General features: G+C 40.1%; 1 protein-coding gene across 2 annotated transcripts in view; it reads right to left on the minus strand.

The window, feature by feature from the left end:
* The window catches only part of LOC137323562 (kinesin heavy chain), a 179,663-nt gene extending 154,340 nt beyond the window's left edge, over window positions 1-25,323 (minus strand). Inside the window, exon 1 of one of the 2 annotated variants that reach the window (XM_067987174.1) lies at window positions 24,795-25,323. In XM_067987174.1, the coding sequence (XP_067843275.1) occupies window positions 24,795-24,923 (129 nt within the window). In that variant the 5' untranslated portion in view covers window positions 24,924-25,323. Of the gene's footprint in view, window positions 1-15,837; window positions 15,994-24,794 lie in introns of those variants that run through there. The other variant, XM_067987175.1, reaches the window with a different exon arrangement.
* Window positions 25,324-26,671: the final 1,348 nt, after the last annotated feature.

Genomic DNA, 26,671 nt, shown 5'->3' on the forward strand with positions numbered 1-26,671 from the left:
GGAAAAGAAGGTGGCGAGAAAATGGACAAGAAAAAATTACAGAAGGGATTCCTTACCTAAAAAAAAATCAAGGAGTGGCGTCTGGTTTATATTTCTAGACTGCCCAATGAAAAAACATTGTCCATTCCAAGACTGAACAGATGGTAATCTTAACCTTGAAGTGGAATGATTACCTATCTATTATGTCACATGTAGCATATGAAAGGAGGTCTGAGGTGGCCAGGAACATGCTTCTGCCATTTATATTTAGCTCGTCCACATTCAAAATGGCTGCTCTGGTCAAGCAGCGGGAGACCTACAGTGGTCGATTTTTTTAATTGGTGGAATACTGGTGCTAGAATCGCATTAAGAGTTCTCTTGTCAAAATAAAAATGAAGGAACACAGCTCTTAAGGAAAAATCATTGCAGATTTTATGGACATAAAGCCATTTTTAAACATAAAACCAATTAGTTAGCTGAAGTGTCATCCACCCCACACCTCTGCCCCCAAAAAAGCTCCAACCAACTTAGATGTAAAATATTCAGATATAACAACATCCTATTCAAAATTCGGACTAATCAAAGTGGATTCAGGGGACATTCCGCCAACATTTAGAGATTTTGGGGGTAATTTTAACCTCACCCACCAGTCGGAAAACTGACAGGATCAGGTATAACGCCCAATTTTACTGTCCATTGAAGTCAACGGAAAGAAATGTTGGGGGGGTTGTGAAACCGGCGTTCCACCCAATCCTGTGGGTTTCCCGCCCTGCGAGTTAGGTTAAAATTATCCCTTGTGCATCTGGAATACTCCTGTAAAGCTGCTGCAGCTAAATACAAAAGGTCTTGTTTACACTGTATCCTTTTAGCTCATACTGCTGAGGCACGCGCATCCTCTTAGAAAATGAATTATGACAACAGAAATTATGAAAAGCCAATGGCACTGTCAGATAAGGACCCAACCAACCAACATCGAGTCAAATTAAGCTCATTGATCCCTTCAAGGATTACGGTGGCATTAATGCCGAGGTCCAATGGCCATTTGTTCCCTGTAGAAGGAGTAAAGAATTTTTTTGTTACATTTCAAAATTGACTGGCTGCAGGCAACAGATTCTGAGGGATGTCCAGCTACTTTTCTCGCCTATTGCACGAGTTCCACCAATTTTCAGGTGAGGCACCAACACCTCGAGGCATCACAGTGCATCACGCTGCTGGCTTAGTGAGAAACAGAAACGATCAGTGACCAATTATAAAACGTATCTTTCATGACTACTCACAAGGTGAACTGTCTTGACCTTACCACCAAAACACATCCAGTAAAAATGGCTGGGGAGTGTTAAAAAGGTTGCATATTTTTAAAATGGAATGAATGTACATTTTGTAAGTCAAGTCTATTGCTTAGTGAAAACCATACAAGTTTGGTTTCTGCGGGCTGCTAGACCCACATGTATTTTTCAAGCTTTAAAGGAAAAAAAAACAGAACCATACGGTTCCTTAATCCCTAGTTTTATGAAGTATGATAGGGTAGATTATCCTGACCGTTGCCTCCCCTCGCCTTCAATACCCATTTCCGTAAGGGCAAAGATCAGGAAAAAGGGACAGAGGCCCAGCTTGCACCACACATTGGTCCGTTAAGGAATTGGGACGTTTTCATAGATGTCCATCTTCTACACAGGATGGATCAAAACCACAATCTAAAATTTACATGAAGGGAAGTCATAAATACATGGAATTGTTTACTAAAATACTTCCAGCAGAATCTTTATGTAGCATGTCCCACATGAGAACCAGCTTGATGAAACCTAGCTTCCCTCCTCATCAGGATTTGAGCCCTCTGATGATGCTGCCATCTCATCACCAGATCACCCTCTGCCCTGAGCATCCATACCTTTTTCTCCCACCCTGCCCCCTCGTGCCACCCATCCCCATACCAAAGGTTCATGCCTTTCTTCACACTGCAAACCCATTCATGAGAAAACTATCATTGTCAGCAACACCTCAATACTCCCAAGCCCATCAAACTCCCCTCACCAAGTCCACCAGCATACATACCACCCCAGCACCCCTTTCTCACTCCTCCCATACTTCAGAACACCCCCTTTGCTCCAGTACTGCCATTTCTCAACACTGTTCTCTCACTTCTACAATACTTTGGTACCCCATCCCACAGCTATTAAATATTACAGCCAGACCTCCCAATGACCCCTACTCCCTATTCTCACATATCCTCGCAAACCCTCCCCAATGTACCCACAAGTCATGACTCTGTCCCAAACTCCAGGACTATCCTCCCAACGCTAACATCCCACGAACCTCTCCCCCTGAACACCCCAATATTGTTACAGGCAGTTCCTGCAATCTACCTCCTGCCTCCCTGCAATTTCTGCCTACCATCTTTTGCTGTACCCTGGGCTTTTCAATAAAAGTTAAGAGATAAACCACACAGTTGCACAAATTTCTAACTGTATTCATGGTCACTGGTTTACAATTTCTACACAAATATGCACATAATCAACAAGACTGCTGGACCCTGCTCCTCTCCAATTCTACCAGATCCCAGCAGCTCCCCAATAATGACAAACTCTGGCCCTTCAATGTTCCTGCTGGATCCTGGGAGGCCCCTCCCAGTTCTCCAAGACCCTGGAAACCTCCTCAAAATACTGCTAGATATGGAAAGCCCATCCAAGTACTGCCAGTTCCTCTACCAGTGCTCCCAGACCTCAGTGTCACCTCAATGCTAAAATCAGTGTCAGTGGTAATATTACTTGGCATAACACCCATGTTCTTATAAAACCTTAAATTCGCCATGAGCAATGACACAGGAGATCACTGTTATATATATTATTAAACCATATAATTGAGGTTTGTATTCAAAAGGGATTCAAACAGAAAGCTAGCCTGCGACAGATATGGGAAGTCATGCAGTATTCCAATAACCTGATGGATCTAAAATTTGCCAAAACAAAAGATCAATCACTGACACCCCAAGGGCACTGTACAAGCGCTCAATGATGAACCCATTACATATCACAATTTGGCGACTTTCACTGACTGCTCAACTCCACGTCAGCAAAATTGGATCTGAAATCAAAACTAAAAGTAGTCAATAACATCTCTTCTGACTGTTGCTCGACTCACCACTTTCAGTGCAGGTTCTCTTCTAAACACATCTGAGCTTGAACAACGTGTGCAAAAACAGGGACACGCCTTCATATTAAAATGAGAATTAGAAACCGAACTGAGGTAGTTTGAATGAGATTGAAATGAGCAAACACATTAGTATGAATGTGGGTGATTAGAAATGATACAACTGAGTCCTTCTGATAGGTTAAATTTAGGACGTACCTGGACCTTTGATTGTGGGTAGCTAAACAGAGAAATACAGCCTTAAGTTATTCCAGGGCAAAGAATTTGATGTTCAAATTTTGCAGGTGTGACAGGACTTTGAAATCATGCCTCCCTCGTTTATTTTGTAATTTTTTTTTCCCAAGTGGCAAGTTAATTTCTTGGGTATCTGAGATGCAACACAAAAACAAGAGCAGCAAAGAAAGGATTAACTTAAAGGAGGGGAATCCCAGAAGGACTGTACTATCATTTTAGGGAAGGAGGAAACTTCTGGATGAAAAGTACATAATCAGGAACTCTTTGCTAGCAGTAAGTACTGTTGGAAGATGCTTAATGAAGAAGGAGGGATATGGGCCAAGTGCAGGCAATTGGGACTAGCTTAGTGGTATAAACTGGGCGACATGGACATGTTGGGCCGAAGGGCCTGTTTTCATGTTGTAACTTCTATGATTCTATGATTCTATGATAAATTAGAGTAATGTTTTCTTTAGTTTTGGATGTTTAATTCTTATCAAAACCCACCCTCTGGCCTGATGGGACTGTCTATTTGATGAAGGAAGACAATAACTAGTTCCATTTCTCACTCTGAAAGGAATAATAATTTGAATTAATTTTGTTCAGACTTTGTATTTTGTACCTCTTGGTACACAGGGACCATCGAAAGAATTGTAAGGCAAATTATTTAATATCTTTGACTTTTGGTTTGCTAAGAAAATGCCTATTTTCTAATAGTTTGTTTATTTGATGATTGCAGTGTACCTTCCTTGACAAAATCATTTTGGTGGTGAATAAAAGTTGTTTTCAGTGACATTCAGCTGACTTCCATGCCAAATTGAAGTAGAGAATGAGGTGGACAGCAAGAAAGACACTCACCAAAACCACAGAGGTAGGAAAGGTACAAAATGTAAAATAAAATGCAATGTATTCATAAAAAACAGGTAGATTCATAGCAGAAAGTCAAAGTGCCTAATCTCCTCTGTGACAAGGCATGTTAAATAGAATGATCTTTAATTGTAAGTTTATCAACATCACTGTCACCCTTTTATAAGAGAACGCTACACTAGTTAGCATTCACAGGACCCACACAACACAGAACTCATCCAGGTAGCTTTTAAATTCATACAAGACACTGCAGTTTGATGAAAGGGTGCATAAATAGAAAAGTCTGAACTGTTCATGAGGCAAAATGAAAGCAAATTACTAGGCAGCACCAGCCAAGTTTTGTTTGTACACCACACAAAGCAACAGAATAGTACTTTACAAAGAGCATGGTAAACATATGGAACAGACCACCTGGGAAGCCAGTAGAGGTGAATGGTGTCAGCAAATGCAAGAGCTGACTGGGCAGATATTTGGCTGGGAGAGATGAGAGATCGGGTAGTTTTTTTTTAAAACTTTGAGACCAGCCAGATGGACCACAAGGGTCTGGTTCAGTACATTTCTAAATAGCTCCCTTTTTTTCCCAAGCTTTGTGCTAATGTTTTATACCATCATGGCCACAATCAGATCCTCATATGGCTCTGCACAGTTAAATATGATGCATTACTGAGGGACAGGAAATAGTAAAACAATTCCTCTTGCCCTTTTTTTATAAAAAGCTTCCATTCAACTCCTCAATGTTCCTTTACCCTAGGATATTTTCTAGATTAATTACAACAGGGGACTTGTTTACTCAAAAAAGGATTATTTCAACTCTACATAACTCAACAAACTTCAATCTGTTTTGCCTGCAAACTGTCCAATCTTGTTATGAATCATACACAAGTGGTTAATGTTTGTAGCACATACACTAAGAGGGACAAAAACTCAGGCAATTGCAAAGATAAAACCGAAGAGTCAGAACAAATCGATATCTGTGTTAGTGGAAGCTACACAGAAATTCCCTTTTATGTGTGTCCCAAAGAAGAGAAAAAAGCAATGGTATGATTGCGGGTATTAAACATTCATTCTCAAGAGTGTCCAGGTCGGACTACATTTGCTCCATTTCTTATCACCCGGTCTGTGAGGGAGTTTACTGGATGTTTGCATATTTAGTACATAGTTAAAGCTAGATGCACTTGATGGTTGTAGTTTTATGCTTTGGACAGAAGAAAATAAAAACATTAAATTGAAGATAGCTGTGTTAAACAATACAACCTATCTTATAAACTTTACTAGCCTCTGAAACTGTCCTGTTACCAGTTTAAAAAATGTTACATTCAAATCCAGGGGAATAAAATACCTCAGTACTGCTAAGTGGCCCACTTCAACTAAGGTATAGAGAGGAACACTGCCGTTTTTTGGGGTTACTGCTCATTTTACTTTCCGGTCAATGGTTTTAAAAAATATTAGCTTCTTCGTTAAGATAGCGGCCAAAATAATTTCATGCAATTGTATTAATAGCACATTACTGCAGTGTCATTTCTAGGCTATTATATGCCAAATATTCATCACCAGGTAAATATATAACTGCAACATGCAAATACTGAAGAATCACAAGATTAACTGGTAATTCCAGTCTCAAATTTACAAAAATGCTTCCAATGTTTAAATACTTTGTGTTTATCTTCATTAAGTATTAATTTTAAAGGATATGACAATTTAATCTTCATGAGCTTACAGAAAATACACTAGAATAGCTTAATCACTGCTACAATATTAAAAGTATCCATCTTATCACACAGATTAATGCATTTCCCACTATAAAACACTTACTATTGTTAATGTGGAATACATCATCTGGTAGGATGCAATTACAGCCTTGTCCCAGTGGTTTGCTACAACTAATGAAGACAGGATTTTCCCCCACTTGTAATTCAATAGTTTCTATGAAAGCAGTTTAATAGATTAGACATCAGCTGAAGACAACTGTTAGAAGGACAGGTGTCTGAAGAATTTGACCCCTGTGGTTGCTGGGGCACAGGGCTTTGATAAATGATGCTGATGTACGAACACGCAACAGATTTCCAATTGTTTGCAGCAACCCTGGTTAACTTCTGTGCAGCCAATAACACTGTTCCAGGTCAGGAAACTGTCTGGGAGAATATTCCATTGACAGAAGTAGCTGCATGCAAAGCTTCACCATAGAATCATATCACCATACAGCACGGAAGGAGGCCACTCGGCCCACCATGCCTGTGTCGTCTCTTTGAAACAGCTACCCAATTAGTCCCACTCCCTGCTCTTTCCCCATAGCCCTGCATTTTTTTTCCTTTTCAATTCCCTTTTGAAAGTTACAATTGAATCTGCTTCCACCGCCCTTTCAGGCAGTGAATTCCAGATCATAACAAAATGTCTCCTCATAAAAAAATGAGGAGACATAAAAAAATGTCCATAAAACATATCTCCTCATTTCCCCTCTGGTTCTTTTGCCAATTATGTTAAATCGGTGTCCTATAGTTACCGACCCTCCTGCCAGTGGAAACAGTGTCTCTTTATTCACCCTATCAAAATCTCTCATTCACCAACAGGTATTCTGTATATACTTCAGATCGTTACAGTATTTAAAAGCTTGGCAGCTCATGATACTACCATGAAGTGCCATCTAGCCCACCTTGCTTGCCCCAATTTAGGTAGGATGCAATAATGAAGCCAAAAAGCTAAGTTTTTGTAACCTAACAGAACTTTGAATATTTGGAGGTGAGCAGGCTTTTACTGTATGATTAAATTCAGTACAATTTATTACTGTGCAAGTTTTAATAATGTTTTTAAGTCATACATGGGGTTTGATTTGCACCATCTCCACTCTGAGGGAAAACAAAATCAAATTCCTGTATCCAGAAATAAAAAGGTGCAATCCAGGTGATTTTAGAAAATGTAGTAAAGTCACCACACGATTTTACATTGAATCCTTGCACTTCATTAGATTTGTTTCCATTTGAGAATTTCTCAGCTTCTCATCTTGGCCTGTCAGCCACTTAAGAGCATGGGATTATGGCTAATCTACATCAGCTGTTCATCATCCAGCCCACTTCAAACCTATTGACTCTCACTGCAGAGATCAAACTGCACTTGAACTGTCGAAATAGCATTTTATGGGATAGATGTCAATACCCTTTGGCTTGCAGCAAAATGCAGCAACTTTTTGTTGTTCTCTGCAGCAGAACACAAATCATCGGTCCATTTGTTGCAAACATAGGATAATCGATCACTGGTGACGAGGAGTTGCTGAAGTTCTGTGCTGAGCCTGTGAGACACCCCACAGCAAACGTCACAAATATCCTTTCACAAAAAAATGAAAGGAAGTACCACATAAGAATTTCAGCTCCCTTTATAGATTTTCCACTTCAGGTACACGTACAATGGCCCAGAATTTGCTGTAGCAGGGCAACTTGCCATTAGTTAAACTTGCCCTTGGCCATTTAATTTTGATAATATTTTACGCCGCAAGTTGCTGAAGTGCAAGAAGGAAAGGTCGCAGCGCCCTCTACAGGGCATCTGGGTTTGGAGTGAACAGGGCATCACCTTAACCAGACTGAAGGACTGTGAAATGAACAACGCAAGGACTGAGAAGGAAGTGTAAGTTAGAATGACAAATTCAATGTCAAAGCAGGTATAGAAAGAGAAATAAAGAAAGGGAAAGAAAGGTTAGATTAAAAGAGAGAAAAATAACAGAAAGGAAAAGTAAAACAAAAATTTTAATTTAATTTTTTAAAAATCTCCAACAACTAAAACCTGAAGGAATGAGACTCCACATTTGTAATAGTTAATTTTCAGTGTCAGAGAAGTTGACTGGTAGTAATTAACACTTATCACATTGTTAAAAGGATACTTTGACTTGAAATGACAACTTGCTGTGGCGAGTTTAGTTCGTATCTACTGCACATGTACAGCAACTTCACACCATTCAAAGCATTTTAATGGTGAGGCAGCCAGCGAGATGTTGTTTTCACGAAGCTAACAGCAGAGCGGCGCATCTCGGCCAGCAACATTTGGATTTCCACGTTTAACCATGCATCTTCCCCTCGCCTGAAGTTGCTGCAGCATTTGCACATAAATAACGGCGACCGTCATTAACCTCACTGTTATTTGACAGCAAATTCTGAGCCAATACATCAAACTACACTCGTGCAAAGATTGCATAAGGAAAGTTACTTTGTAAATGAGTTGTGTGGAGAAATAAATTATTCACAATGCCCTTAGCAAGTGTCTACAGCTGGACATGATCAATGTACAATTCTACTGCATTAATCCATTAAACATTTCCTTCCATTTTCCAGTAAAACATCATCAACTTTCTTACTTATTAAATATACTTCCAAATAAATTAATATTAAATGTTCAGATAGAAATAACATTTTACGGATGGGAAGTAGTCCATGCATCAAGTTATAACAAAATGTTATAGATTACATGCAAAATACTTTTGCAAGCTGTATTTGAAGAGATTTTCAGCAGGAAACCCTGTACCTATGATGTGCACATTAACCAGTCCAAATTTGTTTCAAAGCAAGAGTTTTCAATTTTAATTATTGCAAAACAAACATATTGAGCTGGTTTTTTAAAAAGCTGCAGTATCCCTGCACACAGAGCTCGAGTGTTTCTCTGTACCATCATTTATAATATTAAATAAGTGGACTGTTCCATAGCAAGACTTGACTACATAATCTAGGCTGCCACTCCAGTGCAGTACTTGAAAGAGTGCAGCATCAGAGGTGCTGTCCTTTGGATGAGATGTTAAACCATGTTCCTGCCTGTTCAGGCGGATGGAACAGATCCCATGGCATTGTTCAAAGAGCAGAGAGTTCTCCCGTTACCTTGGGCAACATAGCTCGCTAGTTTAAAATGGAGGATCCTGAGGGAAGCAATAGTGGAGGCTCAAACTATGATTCTCCAAAATTCTGTGTAAAGGAAATTTGTGCTTGAAGACTGGAACGTTATAAATGTGACATTCCTCTTCAAAGAATCAGGTATAGGCCAAGAAATTACAGACCAATTTATCTTGCTTCAGTTGTTGGTAAACTTTTATCATTTATTATAAAAACTGGGAACATCACCTCCAAGTTACATCCTGTATTGGACATCCATCACCATTTCTTCATCACAGTTGAGTCAATAACCTACCGAACACCATCATGGGAGCATTTCTAGGGCTGCAATGGTTCACAAAAGTGACCAACTACCTACTCGAGGCAATAAGGGATGGGCAATAAATGCAACCTTGTCAGCATCACTCACATCCCGAGAACAAATAAAAACAATTCAAAAACCATGAGTTAATCAGGGTCAGTCAGCACAGATATTTGAAAGGCAGGTCTTACCAACCTAGTATAACCCAATGGAGGACTTTGAAATTATGAAGGGGTTTGATGGGGTAGACATAGAGTCACTAATAAATTCAGAAAATAATTCAGGAGAAGCTTCTTTACCCAGAAAGTGGTTAGAATGTGGAACTTATTACCATATGGAGTAGCTGAGGCGAACAGCATAAATCACATAAGAGTCTTGTGGCAAAGTTAATGGCACATGGAATTAAGGGAAATGGGAACACGAGGATGGAAATGGATAGAAACTGGAAAGATATGGCAAATGGTTCATGATATACATAAATGATCTGGACTTAGGAAATAACATAAGAACATAAGAAATAGGAGCAGGAGTAGGCCATACGGCCCCTCAAGCCATTCAATAAGATTATGGCTGATCTTCGACCTCAACTCCACTTTCCTGCCTGATCCCCATATCCCTTGATACCCTTAAGCATCCAAAAATCTATGGATCTCAGTCTTGAATACACTCAACGAGTCAGCATCCACAGCTCTCTGGGGTAGAGAATTCCAAAGATTCACAACCCTCAGTGAAGAAATTCCTCCTCATCTCAGTCCTAAATGGCCAACCCCTTATCCTGAGACTATGCCCCCTATTTCTAGATTCTCCAGCCAGGGGAAACAGTCTCTCAGCATCTACCCTGTCAAGCCCTCTCAGAATCTTATATGTTTCAATGAGATCACCTCCCATTCTTCTAACCTCCAGAGATTATAGGCTCATTCTACTCAATCTCTCCTCATAGGACAACCCTCTCATCCCAGGAATCAATCTAGTGAACCTTTGTTGCTCTGCCTTTAAGGCAAGATTATTCTTCCTTAGATAAGGAGACCAAAATTGTACATAGAACTCCAGGTGTGGTATCACCAAAGCCCTATACAACTGCAGCAAGACTTCCTTACTCTTGTACTCCAACCCCCTTTCATTAAAGGCCAACTTATCATTTTCCTTCTTAATTGCTTGCTGTTCCTGCATGTTAACTTTCTGTGTTTCATGTACAAGGACACCCAAATCTCTCTGAACACCAACATTTAATAATTTCTCATCATTTAAAAAATATTCTGTTTTTCTACTCTTCCTACCAAAGTGAATAACCTCACATTTCCCCACATTACACTCCTTCCGCCACCTTCTTGCCCACTCACTTAACCAGTCTATATCCCTTTGCAGACTCTGCGTCCTCCTCACAGCTTATGTTCTCCCCTAGCTTTGGATAGTCAGCAAACGGATGCATTACACTCGGTCCTTTCATCTAAGTCATTAATATAGATTGTAAATAGATGAGGCCCAAGCACTGATCCTTATGGCACTCCACTACTTACAACCTGCCAATCTGAAAATGACCCGTTTATCCTACTCTCTGTTTTCTGTCCATTAACCAATCCTCTATCCATGCTAATATATCACCCCCAAATCCATGAGCCCTTATTTTGTGTAACACCTTATCGAATGCCTTTTGAAAATCCAAATATACTACATCCACTGGTTCCCCTTTTATCTACACTGCTAGTTACATCCTCAAAAAACTCCAGTAGATTTGTCAAACACGATTTCCCGTTTGTAAAACTGTGTTGTCTATGCACAATCTTATTTTGATTTCTTAAGTGCCCTGTTACCATGTCCTTAATAATAGATTCCAGCATTTTCCCGACTACTGATGTCAGGCTAAGTGGCCTGTACTTCCCTGTTTTCTCTCTCCCTCCTTTCTTGAATAGCGGGGTTACATTTGCTATCTTCCAATTCACTGGGATCATTCTAGAATCTAGGGACTTTTGGAAGATCACAACCATTACATCCACTATTTCTGCAGCCACCTCTTTTAAAACCCTAGGGTGTAGGCCATCTAGTCCAGGGGATTTGTCAGCTTTTAATCCCATTAATTTCTCCAGACCTTTTCCTTTACTAATATTGATTACTTTCAGTTCCTCACTCTTGTTAGATCCTTGGTTCCCCACTATTTCTGGTATGATTTTTGTGTCCTGTACTCTGAAGACAGATACAAAATATTTGTTTAACGTCTCTGTCGTTTTCTTATTCCCCATTATAATTTCTCGTGTCTCAGCCTCTAAGGGACCCACGTTTACTTTCACTACTCTCTTCCTTTTTACATACACAATGTGCATTTTACATGCACAATGACGAAACATTATCAATTGCAAAGATTTCAGGGGGACGCAGTTGGATAGCAGGAAGGGCTGATTTAGGTCAATGTAGAAGAATGTGAAGTAATACATCCTGGATGCAAGACCAGGGAAAGGAAATACACCTTAAATGATAAGATTTTAAATGGAGTAAAGCAGCAAAGGCACCTTGTGCACATTAACAGGTCATTAACAATGACTGCACCATAAAAAAAGGCAGAGTCCGCGGCCCCGATATTTACGGAGAGGCAGGGACACGTGTCTGCGGCCGGGAAACCCAGAAATGTTGGGAAGGCGGAGGTCCTGCTGAATTTAACGGCAGGACTTCATTAACATTTTTCCACTCCGTTTCCCACCCAGCAGTCGGCCAGATTGAGAGGCTGGCCTGCTGCTGGGCAGGAAAGCCTATAGTAGAAGGCCCAGCCAGAGACCGCTGGGAACGGTCCTTGGCAATTATTTCCTGCTTGCAGGGTCTTGTTCTGCCAAAACTGGCTGCCATATTTGCCTACATTAGGAACAGAGGCTGCACTTCAAAAGTAATTCATTGTGGCATGCTTTATAACATTTTGACAGCATGGTAACGTACTATATAAATGCAATCATTTGTTCTCTTTCCATAACTGGAACCAAAGCAACAAAATAATGCCCCAGAAATCTATTGCATGCCTTAGATTTCTGAAGTACACGCCCCCTAAAAGCTTTTTTTTAAATAAAAGAATGGGAGAGAGGAAGAAAAGGGAAAGAAAGGTGTGGCCCAGTGATACTAGTGTTATCTACCCAATTCTTAATATTCTAATTTTCTTAATAAGCGGCCCCATAATAGTGACCCATTCAATGTCTATACAATAGTCCATACCCATGTTCGTTAAATGGAACTGAAACCGCTTTGCCGTATTCTATTACTTCATTGATGTTAAGGTGAATGGTTAAGAATCATCATTTTGAATTATACACAAAGGTTTTTCAAAGTTGGAGTTCGACTTCAGAACCTAAGTTTCAAATTCTCCATGGTAACGTGAAAATTATCCTTATACATGGAAAACATAACTAGTGCTAATGTGCTAAACTGTATCCATCTGCTACTAACTAGTCCACTGTAAAGTCCAGTGTCCTAATATGTTGACCATGAAATTAAGTTGAACTCGTCTGTTATAATTAAGTTAATTCGCATGTGAAGTGAAACTGAGCTTCAACATCCCACTGCGTAGCCTTTATGTGAAAACTATTGTATCGAAGGGTTAATTCTGCAATTCCACACTCCCAGGTCACAGGGAGCACAGGTTAGAGATTGGGGGCTACAATTTTGTGCACGGCTTCCCTGCTAGAAGTATGGGATTGTGGAATTAATTCTAGTCGGAAAATGCTTATTCACTGCAAGAGCTATGCGCCTGTTGAACCAGTGTAAAAAGCAACAATTTTCACGTAGAGGTGCACGGGCTTTTAACGTGAAGATTACGACACTCGTTTTGTCAAATCATAAACTACCTCAGGTCAGCCACATTTTTCATCAGCTCTTGGTTACTATTCAGAAAGGAATTTCTCATTAATTTTCCTACAGTTTATTACATTAAAGTTGAGACGACCCATTCAGCTTTCTGCAAACAATTCTTCCTTCTGTTTGATCTTCCCTTCAACTGCCTCCAGCAATGCCTTCCATTTGTTCTGCAAATGTCATTTCAGCTTTGAGTTCAATTTAAAAGTCTGCTCATCCCTCACACACAGCTCAATCAGCGAACACTACGGTTGTCATGGCAATTATAAAACGGTTATTGCACTGTAGTTAAAGATGAACAAATTGGTTTGGACTTTAGGGACCAAGAAGTTATGCATTCACAAATTCAAAGACCAGTCCAAATAATCACTAGCAAATACACAACCTCCTCCCCTGAGAGTACACAGGGTGTTGACACACAATAGACCACTAGTTCTGTGAAAAACTGCCTTGGGGGAGAAGAGAAAACGAAGAAATTTACATGGGAGGAGGCAAGGAGAAGAAAAAGATTAGGAATTAGATTTTTTTAAGGAAATACAGTCTATATGCAAAGTGTAAACAACTAAGTAACAGTAAGGAATATATAAAAATCATATCAATACTCATATCACTGGTACAATCATGTGAAAAGAGTGACACTAATTTTTCCTGAAGTAAAAAGATTGTCTGGAAAAAAAAATCAAGGCGGTGTCCTTTTAATTAGTAGGTTACAATTTCACCCAGTAATAAATGACATTATTTTTTCATTTTATACCTCCAACTTCCCCCCAATTATTGGAGTCCTGGCCCACTCAGAACAGAACACCAGTAAGTTTTAAGAGAACCAAGTGTTGGATGACAGAAAAAAAACTACTCTTCCTCCCCCCCACCCCCCACCATCCCTCTCAATCTCAAGACTCATTAGTAACTAGTAGCTCCCGATGGTGAGGTGGTCGGTTTTAAACCATTAGGTCGCAACTATTATTTTCTGTTGTCGTTGTCTTGATTTTCAACGGTCAATATCTAGGATTTATGAAATACTCCCCACTCTGCCTCAGCCCTCACTTCCGAAAGGACGTATGCCTGGTCTACATCCAACTCCTTGGTATTGTAATTAGACACTTCAAACTTTAGAAGCCAATGTCCCTAGGCAGGTCATTGTTCAGACCTGAATGCAATTAAATCTAATTAACTTTCTTCAATATTACTCCCTCTGGACTGTACAGTCTCTGGCTGCATATCATCTTTTAGCAGGACAGAAACAGAGCAGAGGGGTCCACAGTCACAACGGTTCTCAAAAAACCTTTATTAGTCAGCAGTTCAACAAAAGATAATTGGCAAAAAAAAGAGGGGAGATGAGGAGAATTTTATTTTAATGCAGCGAGTTGTTATGATCTAGAATGCACTGCCTGAAAGGGAGATGGAAGCAATATCAATAGTAACTTTCAAAAAGGAATTGGATACATTCTTGAAAAATTTACAGGGCTATGGGGAAAGAGCAGGGGACTGGGATTAATTGGATAGCTCTTTCAAAGAGCTGGCGCAGGCATGATGGGTTAAATGGCCTCCTCCTGTGCTCTATGATTCCATGAAAAGCTGAAAAACAACTGCTCTATCTGTAACAATTTCAGTAATAACTTCACCAACAGACTTGTGAAGATCTGGTCATTCCAAAACTTCAACCATTAAGGCGTGGCATTTGCTGCATGTAAAGATTTACAGGATATAACTGACTAAAGCAGCACTGTCATCTCAAGACTTTTTCCAGATTTGTAAGAGGACAATTATGAAACAATCAAGTCAAATATGCTTCAAACCAATTGTACACCACAAAATGTTTATGTCTCTGCAGGTATTTTCCCTAGTGACCAATATAGCAAAAGTCACAGAGACAGTTATTCTTGGAGTCTGTCCAAGACAAAAAAAGCACACAAGACGAATACTTTGAAGTTATTTGTTAGAGATTTCACACTTTGAATCAACTGATCACAAGATTGAAGGCACCATGGTCTGCAGAAAAATAAAAGTATCTGAAAAAGCACAATAAATGAGGCACTTTGTTGTCCATTGTAATTGTGATCTTTAAACCCGATGCATTGTCATGCCAGACACTGGTGCAAGTATAGGATGTCTGAGACAGTTGAGTGCATTCTCAGCACCAACAATGTCACCCACAGTACAAGCATACTATTGGATAGATGAACAGCCAAATATAATGTAATGCACACATCAGGTGCAATTTAAGTCCATAGAGAAATTCAATATGTCATTGGGCTGATAAAATTGCATGCTGCTATGTTAGCTTTAGTACACATGCAAATGTAATCCTTAAAGGTGACTGCTTCTCTGATTGTAACTTCTGTAAATTGAAGATTATTTTCCATGACTTCGCAATCCCTTTTAGTAATATTGATCTGGAAATGATGCTCATTATTGAAGCACAAACAAAACCTTAACTGCTTATTCAGTGGAAAGTTTTTAACTCTGTTTGAAATGCATAGTGGCACTTCTGGACATAAAGCCAACTTTTTTTTTTAAAGGGCAGAATGCCTCATTTGGAGCTTTGGCAATAGAATCACAGTGTTAGCAATTCAACCAATAATTTGCTAAATGTGCAGTTAAAAAGATACAAACAGAGCAGGACTGCTGTTACTTTACCTGGGTCAACTATTTGAATGCGGGTAGCTTTCAGCTACACATTCCTACCCTCCTGCAGTATGGCCCCGTTACCCTAACACAAGACACCAGCGTCTCACCATTAAAATTCATCCGTCACTCTGCCGAGTATGAGGAAAGGCTTATTAAAACAAGTTATCCTTTAGAATAAAAGTATATTATACTGGACTGAGGGAGGGAGAAATAAAGAAATAGACAGGAGGAGAGGAGGAAAGGAGGGAGGAGGGGGGAGGAGGGAGGAAGGAAGGAGGGGGGAGGAAGGAAGGAGGGGGGAGGAAGGAAGGAGGGGGGAGGAAGGAAGGAGAAGGAGGGGGAAGGAAGATGAAGGAGGAGGGAGGGGAGGAGAAAGAGGAAGGAGGTGGGAGGAGGGAGGACAGGGGGAGGGACACAAGATGAGAGAGGGGAGAAAGAAAGAAAGGAAGGAAGAAAGAAAGGGGAGATATAAAGGAAAAAGAAAGAATTATTTTGTACCACCTCTGAAATTTAATTCAGTAAACACCAGCTACTGTTTTATTCAGAATTCAAAATTCCCAGATGTAAATATAGAGACTGGAGTATGGACAACAGAATAACCAGGTTCTAGGAATATTTCAATCTAGCATAAGTGCAAATAAAGAGACCAGATACTGGCAACAAGACCTGCAATTATTTTTGGCCATTTAGCTCTCACAGTTGGATGAAACAATATTTACTTCACATACCCTGTAAAGTCATGTCTTAGAATCTTAAATTCAAATTCTAGTCAACCAGAACAGATTTAGTAGGCTTTGGTAAAACCTATGTTTACTAGAACACAAAATGCAGAACAGAAAAAGGGCATTTTGTCTAATTAGTCTGTTCACCACGATCCAAGATTGAAGGACATAAATCCACTCTCCCCACAGAAGAACAACCACTTCTACTATCCATTAAAATCTTTTCAAATCAGCTATAAATCTGGTTGTGTTCACTGAATATAAGGTTGCATTTCTCCATCCCGACTTATGTTAAAAATATGACTGATAGCCTACAGCTTTTTCTTACACTTCACTGATTGGTAATTAACACAATTAATCCTGTAATTAAGAATGCTTTCCAAATCCACATCTACCCAACACTAAGATTGTGTCTTCTTGTTGCAAGATGCATATCTGGTGTTAGAGCTTTTTAAATATAAATCCACATTAGTCATTTTGCTAACAGTATTTTCTTGAGAATAACATAGTCTCATAAACAATACTCCAAGACAGAAACCTTTAACTTCACTGCAAGCTCCATTCTAGAATGAGATGGCCATTTCAACAAAATTGGTATAAAACAGAAGTGGAATGCTCCATTATATTGCTAGGCTGCTCTGAAAGCAGCACTAAAACAAATAGTTTTATCCCTTAGCCTGAAAGCTGGACTAAGTCAGCAACTGTGCAATAGGAAAACAGTGTACAACCCCATACCCTTTCACTGACTCCACAATTCAATGCAATCTTCAGTCTCCATAGCAACACCACCATATTGCTGAAAGCATGCTGTGAAGTTTTACTCTTTACATTCAAACTCAATCTTTTCAGCACACACAAGAGATGCTGCAATTTTCACAGTTTTTATTCTAACTGATTAGTCGTTTTCAGATAAATTAATACAGGTGATTGCTTCAGAATTCTATGAGAGGCAATTTCACCTTAAATGCTTTTTTTTGCAACAGCACAGATGGATTTTTGGCTCTAAAATTAACGGATGGTTTGCTGTAATGTGTTGATTCTTTTCCAATTCAGAAAGCACAGCAGAAAGAATACAAATCATCTATTGGATTTTCTGACATGGGTACAGACAATTTGAAAAAAAAACACCTGCCTAGTGTCAGAAGCAGCACCACTGGACTTTGCTTTTTGTCCTAATTTTTTTAAAAAGGTCATGATAATAAGTCTGTTCTCCAAAGAGAAAAAAGAAAGCGATTCGCAAATCATTTTGTACAATGATTATGCAAAACTGTATCAGTACATTTTTCCTGCAATTTGGTCTTCATGTTTACCTTACGAATTACCTCCACTGGACCTCAAAATACCCTCGACCATTACAATATCTTCTTGCCTCCCCAAGCTTAACTTCCTTTTCTATTTTAATCCTTTTGGGAATTAGTTTTCTGGTTTATCCATCCTCTTCCCCCATCTAATGTGTAGGAGGATAATGGGAGAACAATTCCTGAAATAGCCATGAACAGTCTGTACAGTAAAGCTGCCATGATCAAACATCAGAGAAGCAACTAAGGAAGAACCACTGTATATATTTCAGCAGGAATTTTCCAGCAGTTTAAGGAATAACTTTAACAACAGCAACTCTTTGAAAATAGTCCCAAAGCATACCATTAGAGCCATAGTGACAGGCACATCGTGTAACATAGGGTCCAATCTTTTGTATTCATGGGCCACATAGGTTTGTACATGGGACTTTGAACTTCACAAAGAAAAAGTTCAACTCCATGTTACCCTTAATTTCTATACATCTCAAGCTGCTGATACCAGCAGGACTTGGTGTTCTGATTCAAATTTATCCACCAACAAGACAACAGAGGGGCAATTTTTTCACTCAAAGGGTGGTGAGTGTCTGGAACGAGCTGCCAGAGGCAGTAGTAGAGGCGGGTACAATTTTGTCTTTTAAAAAGCATTTGGACAGTTACATGGGTAAGATGGGTATAGAGGGATATGGGCCAAGTGCAGGCAATTGGGACTAGCTTAGTGGTATAAACTGGGCGACATGGACATGTTGGGCCAAAGGGCCTGTTTCCATGTTGTAAACTTCTATGATTCTACGATTCTAGTGCTAAATGCAACTCTTTCAAACCTTCAAGTCTACAAAATTCAAACAGGACAAACCAGAGAACAGGGCATCCTTGATTAACATATACATACCACATTGTTCTAGGACAATCTTCCAACCTAAAGGTAAGAGAAGCTTGAATAGTAAGTTTTTGCCTGCTCCAAAAGTGTTCTCAAAGCCCAACTCACCATTACTGCTCCTCTTTTCAACCACTGATTGAGATACTATTTTGCCTCTTAAAAAAGTACAGGAATGTATTATAGTAAGCATTGGCTTCACTCACTTCAATTGCCTATCTTGGTTTCTTTCCAGGATATCCAACCCTTAAACCTTCCTTCAATCCTGGACCATGAACCAAAGTCATTCCTTTGCTACTCTATAGCCAATATGTTCAACTCCTCAAAACATATTACCAAGTTCCATTTCCTGGCTCATAACCATTCCATGCCCCTGCCCCCAACCCCCCACCCCCGCTCTCTTTCCAGGTACGACCCCCCCACTCCATCCCTCCCTTTCCAGAAAACTTGCCTGCTCACAAATTCTACTCTGCAAGTGAGATTCTTCTCTTGATTAATTACTCTCCACGATTAATTCCAGCTTTAACAGTGGCCATACAATTTATTCCACTGCTAGTACACTTAGAGACACCCTGTTTCACAATATTTTCTTCTGTTTGTAATGTATATCTTTTATGCTCAGGTATACAGATTTAGGTTACAACTTTTTATTTTCAATAAATCATACAAAGAATGAATGTACAAAATTCACCAATTTTACCACAAAGCAAGTCCCAAAGCATTAGAACAGAACTCAACATAACAAAAATAAATGTGCCCTGAGAGAACAAGGTTGAAGTTGGTTCAGTAATTTCACTGAAAAATGTTACTTTTGAAAACTTGGCAAGCCTGCATTGTAAACTACTCATTATTAGACACACCATAACAGGGCAATACAGGAGGTCAGTTAGGTAGCAGTTATTTCACACCAGCATGGTTCGCCGCGAGTGGTCAAGCCTGCATTGTGAACTACTCATTATTAGACACATCACAACAGGACAATACAGGAGGTCAGTTAGGTAGCAGTTATTTCACACCAGTATGGTTCGCCACGAATGGTCAAGTCAGCACCAAAAAGTTACACTGTCAGCTTCACACCTATCAAGTTGAGGTGAAATAAAGCACAGCTCTGCACTAAAGGTACATTCAGAGCTCTGTGTGCTAGCATTCAAATGCTGCTGAAATTGGTAACGTTAGTTAGAAGCCAACTGTCGTGTCTGATCCAGTGGGTTCCCTGGGATCTTTTTAAAGTTTAATGTTTGAAAAGATGGCGTACTGATTGCAGTAATTCACTAGGAAGCTAGTATGCCTAAGAGGTGTGAAACCATTTCCACAAGATGGACAAAAAGTCAGCTTGTGTTCAAAGCAGCTACCTCAAACTGCAGTTATACTATGCTGTGTGCCTACATATCTGTTGCATCAGCACAGGAATGGCAGTATAACTAGCCTGTTAGAATTGCAAGACTATTAAGTCACTGACTTCAATTCAAACAACTCTGCAGCCTTCGGTTTCTCCAAAGGATCTTTGCAGAGAATCCACATTTAAGTCATATATAATATGGAATGACAGTTTTAAAAGTCAGTACAGATTTTTCTTGCACACCATACTGTTACAGCACTAGAAAAGTATGATGTACTTGAGGGTTCAAAGACAGAATCTATTTGGTTAGAATTAAGGAACAACAGAGGAGCTATTATGCTGCTGGGCGTATACTATAGGCCACCAAATTGTGAGAAGGAGGTAGAGGAGCAAATTTGCAGGCAAATTGCAGAAAGATGCAAGAACTTTAGAGTAGTGATAATGAGGAACTTCAATTATCCAAATATAGACTGGGAAAATAACAGTGTAAAGGGCAAAAAGAGGGAGGAATTCCTGAAATGTGTACAAGAGAACTTTCTTCATCAGTATGTTTCTAGCCCAATGAGGATGGAAGCAGAATGAAGTGGGGCAAGTGGACCATGTTTCAGTGGGGGAGCATTTGAGAAACAGTGATCATAATATCATTAGGTTTAGAGTAGTTATGGAAAAGGACAAGGAAAAAATCAAATGTGAAAATACTCAACTGGAGGAGAAACTTGTCCACCCCAGTCCATCACCGGCATCTCCACATCACAACTGGAGGAGGGCTAACTTCAGTGAGCTGAAAAGGGATCTGGTCCAAGTGGATTGGAATTAAAGATTTGCAGGTTAAACAGTAAATGTGCAATCGGAGGCCTTCAAAGAGGTAGTTTGGGTACAGACTAGACACATTCACAGGAGGGGGGAAAGGAAGGGCATTCAAATCTAGAGCTCCCTAGATGACTAATGATATCGAGATTAAAATGAAACAGAAAAAGGAGGCTTATGATAAACGTTAGGTTCATAATTCAGCAGAGGACCAAGCTAAATACAAGAAGTACAGGGGAGAACTGAAAAAGGAAATGAGGGGCAAAGAGAGTTTATGAGAATAGATTAGTGGGTAACATAAAAGGGCACCCAAAAGTCTTTTATAAACATATGAATAGTTAAAAGGTAGTCAAAGGAAGGGTAGGGCCAATTAGGGACCAAAAAGGAGATTTTCTTTGGAGGCAGAGGGCATGGCAGAGGGCAAATGAATACTTTGCATCTGTCTTCACTAGAGAAGAGGATGCTCCCATCGTATCAGTAAAAGGAGGAGGTAGTAGTGATACTGGATAGGATAAAAATAGATAAACAGGAGGTGCTAAAAAGTGCTCAAAGTAGAAAAATCACCTAGTCCAGATGGGATGCATCCTAGGTTGCTAAGGGAAGGGTGGAAATTGCAGAGGCTCTGGCAATCCTCCTTAGATTATGGGGACGGTGCCAGAAAACTGGAGGATTGCAAACATTATACCCCTTTTCAAAAGAGGGGAGAGGATAAACCCGGCAATTACAGGCCAGTTAGCCTAATTTTAGTGATGGGCAAACTTTTAGAGACATTAATCCGGGACAAAATTAATTGACACTTGGAAAAATATGGGTTAATAAATGAAAGTCAGCACAGATTTGTTAAAGGCAAATTGTGTTTGACTAACTTGATTTGAGTTCTTTGATGAAGTAACAGAGAGAGTTGATGAGTGTAGTGCGGTTGATGTTGTGTATATGGACTTTCAAATGGGGTTTGATTAAGTACCAAATAGACTTGTTGGCAAAATTGAAGCCCATGGGATTAAAGGGGCAGTGGCTGCATGGATATGAAATTGGCTAAGGGACTGAAAGCAGAGAGTAACGGTCAACGTTTGTTTTTCAGACTGGAGGGAAGTATACAGTGGTGTTCCCCAAGGGTTAGTGTTGGGACCAGTGCGTTTTTTTAATATATATTAATGATACAGGGTATAATTTCAAAGTCTGCAGATGACACGATACTCAGAAATGTAGTAAACAGTGAGGAGGATAGTAAGACTTCAGGAGAACATAGACAGACTGGTGAAACGGGCAGACACATGGCAGATGAAATTTAACGCAGGGAAGTGTGAAGTGATTCATTTTGGTAGGAAGATTGAGGAGAGGCAATGTAAGCTAAATGGCACAATTTTAAAGGGGGTGCAGGAACAGAGAGACCTGGGGTGTGCATACACAAGTCTTTGAAGGTACCAGAACAAATTGAGAAAACTGGTAAAAAGACATACAGGATCCTTGGCTTTATAAATAGAGGCATAGAGTAAAAAAGCAAAGAAGTTATGCTAAACTTTTATAAAACAATGGTTAGGGCCCAGCTGGAGTATACTGCCTAATTCTGGGCACCATACTTTAGGAAGGATGCCAAGGTCTTAGAGAGGATGCGGGGGAGATAAACTAGATTGGTACCAGGGATGAGGGACTTCAGTGACGTGGAGAGACTAGAGAAACTGGGGTTGTCCTCCTTAGAGCAGAGAAGGTTAAGGGGTGATTTGATAGAGGTGTTCAAATCATGAAGGGTTTTGATAGAGTAAATAAGAAGAAACTGTTTTCAGTGACAGAAGGGTCAGTAACCAAAGGACACAGAATTAAGGTGATTGGCAAAAGAACCAGAGGCGATATGAGGGAAAAAAAATTATGCAATGAGTTGTTATGATCTGGAATGCACTGCCTGAAAGGATGCTGGATGCAGATTCATTAATAACTTTCAAAAGGGAATTGGATAAATACTTGAAGTGGAAAAATTTGCAGGGCTTTGGGGAAAGAGCAGGAGAGAGAACATAAGAACATAAGAAATAGGAGCAGGAGTAGGCCAATCGGCCCCTCGAGCCTGCTCCGCCATTCAATAAGATCATGGCTGATCTGATCCTAATCTCAAATCTAAATTCATGTCCAATTTCCTGCCCACTCCCCGTAGCCCCTAATTTCCTTTACTTCTAGGAAACTGTCTAGAGGGACTAATTGGATAGGTCTTTCAAAGATGGGCACGATGGGCCAGATGGCCTCCTTCTGTGCTGTATCATTTTATGCCACTTTTCCTCCTTGCTTTCACCCTTTCAAATCATTATTGGTTTTACACTTCAAAGGGAATCAGTCCCTATTTTGATGCAAGAAGCGTCATTAAATGTCAGACTAAATTCCACTCTGAGGAGTCATAGTTCCTATTCAGATTGCATTTAATCACTGCTGTGTGTTTCCTTGCAGGTTCTAATAAACGAAGAAATGTCATCCCACTCAGAAATGACAACACCGAAGAAGGTAATTCAGCCCACTGTATCGCTGTTCACTAAACGATTCAGCCCTCAATCCCACAATCCAAGCAAAATATACTAATATTCCACAATATATTAATGTCAGCAGACAGACGATGATAATTTAGTGGTGCAGGTGCGATTAACTGGTTTGAACCTCAGTCGGTGCTAAATTGGCTGATCTCAGGTAGCACAACAGTTTGAAATGCTACATTTGGCCTCAAAGCACCCAAGCTTAGTGGGGGTGCGGGAAATCCAGCCACAGTCCTCAGTCCTAACCACTCTGCAGTGATGCCGGCTGGAAAGTGGATGTGCTCTGCGTGATTAGAATAGGCTCCGCTTTAATACCGTCTATGGCCAAACAGCCGACTGACACTCACTGTCCACGATCACACGTGAAGGATAGTTAATTGGGCTGGAGGAGGACAAGAACCCATACCCCAACAAGAATCAGCACCTTCAGGAGAGGCAGGGGGGAGAAAATTCGGTCAAAGTTAAAATTAAAATCCACTCAGCACCGAGCCAGTTAAACTGATGCAAATGGGTGGCCTTTCCATGAGCCGTGAGACTGAATGCTACAGCGGGCAGAATTGCGCATGTTCACTTGTGCTGGATGACATCATGTTAATCAATTTCAGGCTGCACCAGCGCAGGAGAGACAGCCTCAGAGCAAGAAAGGATTGGGTTATTTGCACTTGTCCTTGCAAAATATAGAAGTGGCATAAAAGTTACTAAATATTTAATCAGATTATCACAACACCAATGAATCCCCCGTAACTAAATCGATTAACAAATTTAACATCCTTGCATTGGCATATGGTGGCTCATCTTAATCTTCTCCCTCCCCCTCCTCATTAATATCATTTGAAGACTAAAAAGAGGCAATAGAAAAATGTGACGTTTCCTGTCAATTTGACTAAAACATATTTGGATCTCTCTCTCAGCCCCCCCCCCTCAATTTGATTATCCATCTTTTCTAGATGAATAGATTACCAAGAAGGATAATTGAGATCCTGAATTCGCTCCACAATCTTCCGCTTAAAACAGTTAAACGTTAAATTGATTTTTTTTAGTTATGGCGTTGCCTGGAGTTAGGGTTGACAATGAAACGTTATGTAGATTGAAATCTTTCCGAAAGGTTCTCTGTCTAAACAGAACTTGCACATGGATCATCTACAATCAGATTAGAAAATCTTGCTAGAAGGTTTTAAAATGGTTAATGTAAAATATAAGACCATCGTTGTTCAGTCCTTGCATAATCACACTGGGCATTTCATAACGCCCCAGACACACCGATTATGCACTGACAGCAGAAACGAGGAACTGAATCAAAGCGATTGTCCTGCTAACAAAGCGATATAATCCATTAAATCCTACAAAGGAACTTTAATTTCAACAAAAAAAACTTTCACAGCATATTTTGTCAAACGGAAAATAAAAACCTACCCCTAAAAGGTTGACTGTGTCGTCGCCTTTAAATTTCGGTATGAATTGGTCTCCTCTCAGGATTTCTGCTTGGTTCAATGGCCTGAATCGGCACACTACTTTAATGCTGCATTCAGCTGGGTCCGCCATCTCTCGCCTTTTAACAGTAACAATACAGGATCACAACCAAACCTCCGAAGAGGTAGAAAGAATATATCCAACGTAGGGAATGCAGGAGCAACCCTTCACCTCTAGCTAAACATGGCAGCAATCAATGCACCACAATCCTCTCCAGTCACTGATGATGCTACGATTTCTGCATCGGGGCTACAAAATGTGTAGCTATAAATATAACATTTAAAAGAAAATAAACAGGTACCAGCGTGTTTTTTTTTAAAAATGAAAATAACACTTCACAGTCGATGCATTAACTTCTCAAGGTCAAGCAGTCGGTGCTCCTGCAGTACAGACAACGGTCCTTGTTGGTTTAGCATCTGCATCCTCAGCTTCCCCCTGCCATCCCGCATCAGCACCAGCCACCTTCTCCTCAGCTTCAGCTACTCTTCTGTCCCCAGGGCTTTGTGACATCACACCATTACCTCAACACCAGCTTCAAAAGCTACCTTCTCTCGCGATACTAAAGGTCATGGGAAATGTAGTTCCAGCAAATGAATTTGCCAGCAAAATTACAGTTCCCAATAATCACTAATAAAGCACTAGATGGGTTGCATTGTAAATGTCCCTGCACCTGTACGCCATTATAGTACAGTCAGAATAGAGTAGAAAAAAAGCCTTTGCAAATGCTGTGGGCACAGTCCAGTTCTCTCTCCCCACCCCCCTCCCCTCCCCAATACTGACTGCAGGCTCAACCACGAGCATCACATTGGGGGTTGCATGGATCTGATGAATAACTCGTAGTCCCACCTAATGAGAAAGAGAATTAGAGATGGGCATTCGGAGGTTCATAAACAAAGGAGATCTTAGCATACCTCACAGCTTATTGTGTTCAGATTCCCCAAGAACGATTTTAAAGTGTATGGAAATTGAACAGTACTGTGCTAAAAGGACACTTCAGTTGATATATGGCATGACTGTTAACTGCAGTTGCAGGAAATATTAAAAGCTGTTCTGGAACATTTTTGCTAAATTATAGCCTGAGCCCTTTTGGTCCAAGTAAACAATTAAAGGCTTCCCATGTGCAATAGTTTGTGATGGGAGACTGATTCAATATGGATTGATAAGGAGATAATTGTTCAGGTAACAGTCACGAATTTGGAGATGGGGCTTTTTTTGTACTTGGTCAGATCTATAGACGAATATGGTCTACCAACAGAGCATCAGGGTGAGATTTGCTGTAGAGATTATCCCAGGAGATCAGAACAGCCCTCTCAGCAGAAATCAATACCGGCAGGGAAATGCATAGAAACCAGCCTTTTAAGCCAAGACAATTGAACTAGAAAGGTCAATTGTCTCCACAGTAAGTAGGGCTAATCCTTCTAACAGTCAGGACTTGAGTTGTATGTTGCAATCTCTATTTAGTTTTCTAGCTTGTACTGAGAAAGCTGTTACAATTCAGAGAACCATTTAGGTTGACGGAAGGGTAGCATTAAGGCAGCCTCATTTGGAAAAATTACAATGTCAAGGAAGGGTGGGGCCAATTAGGAACAAAAAAGGAGATCTTGTGGAGGCAGAGGGTATGGCTGAGGTACTAAATGAATACTCCACATCTGTCTTCACTGGAGAAGATGATGCTGCCAATGTAGCAGTAAAGGAGGAGGTAGTAGCGCTATTGGATAGGATAAAAATAGATAAAGAGGAGGTACTTAAAAGTTTGGCAGTACTCAAAGTAGAAATGTCACTCGGTCCAGATGGGATACATCCTAGGTTACAGAGGGAAG

This window comes from Heptranchias perlo, chromosome 7 (assembly GCF_035084215.1).
Source record: "Heptranchias perlo isolate sHepPer1 chromosome 7, sHepPer1.hap1, whole genome shotgun sequence".
Classification (NCBI taxonomy): domain Eukaryota; kingdom Metazoa; phylum Chordata; class Chondrichthyes; order Hexanchiformes; family Hexanchidae; genus Heptranchias; species Heptranchias perlo.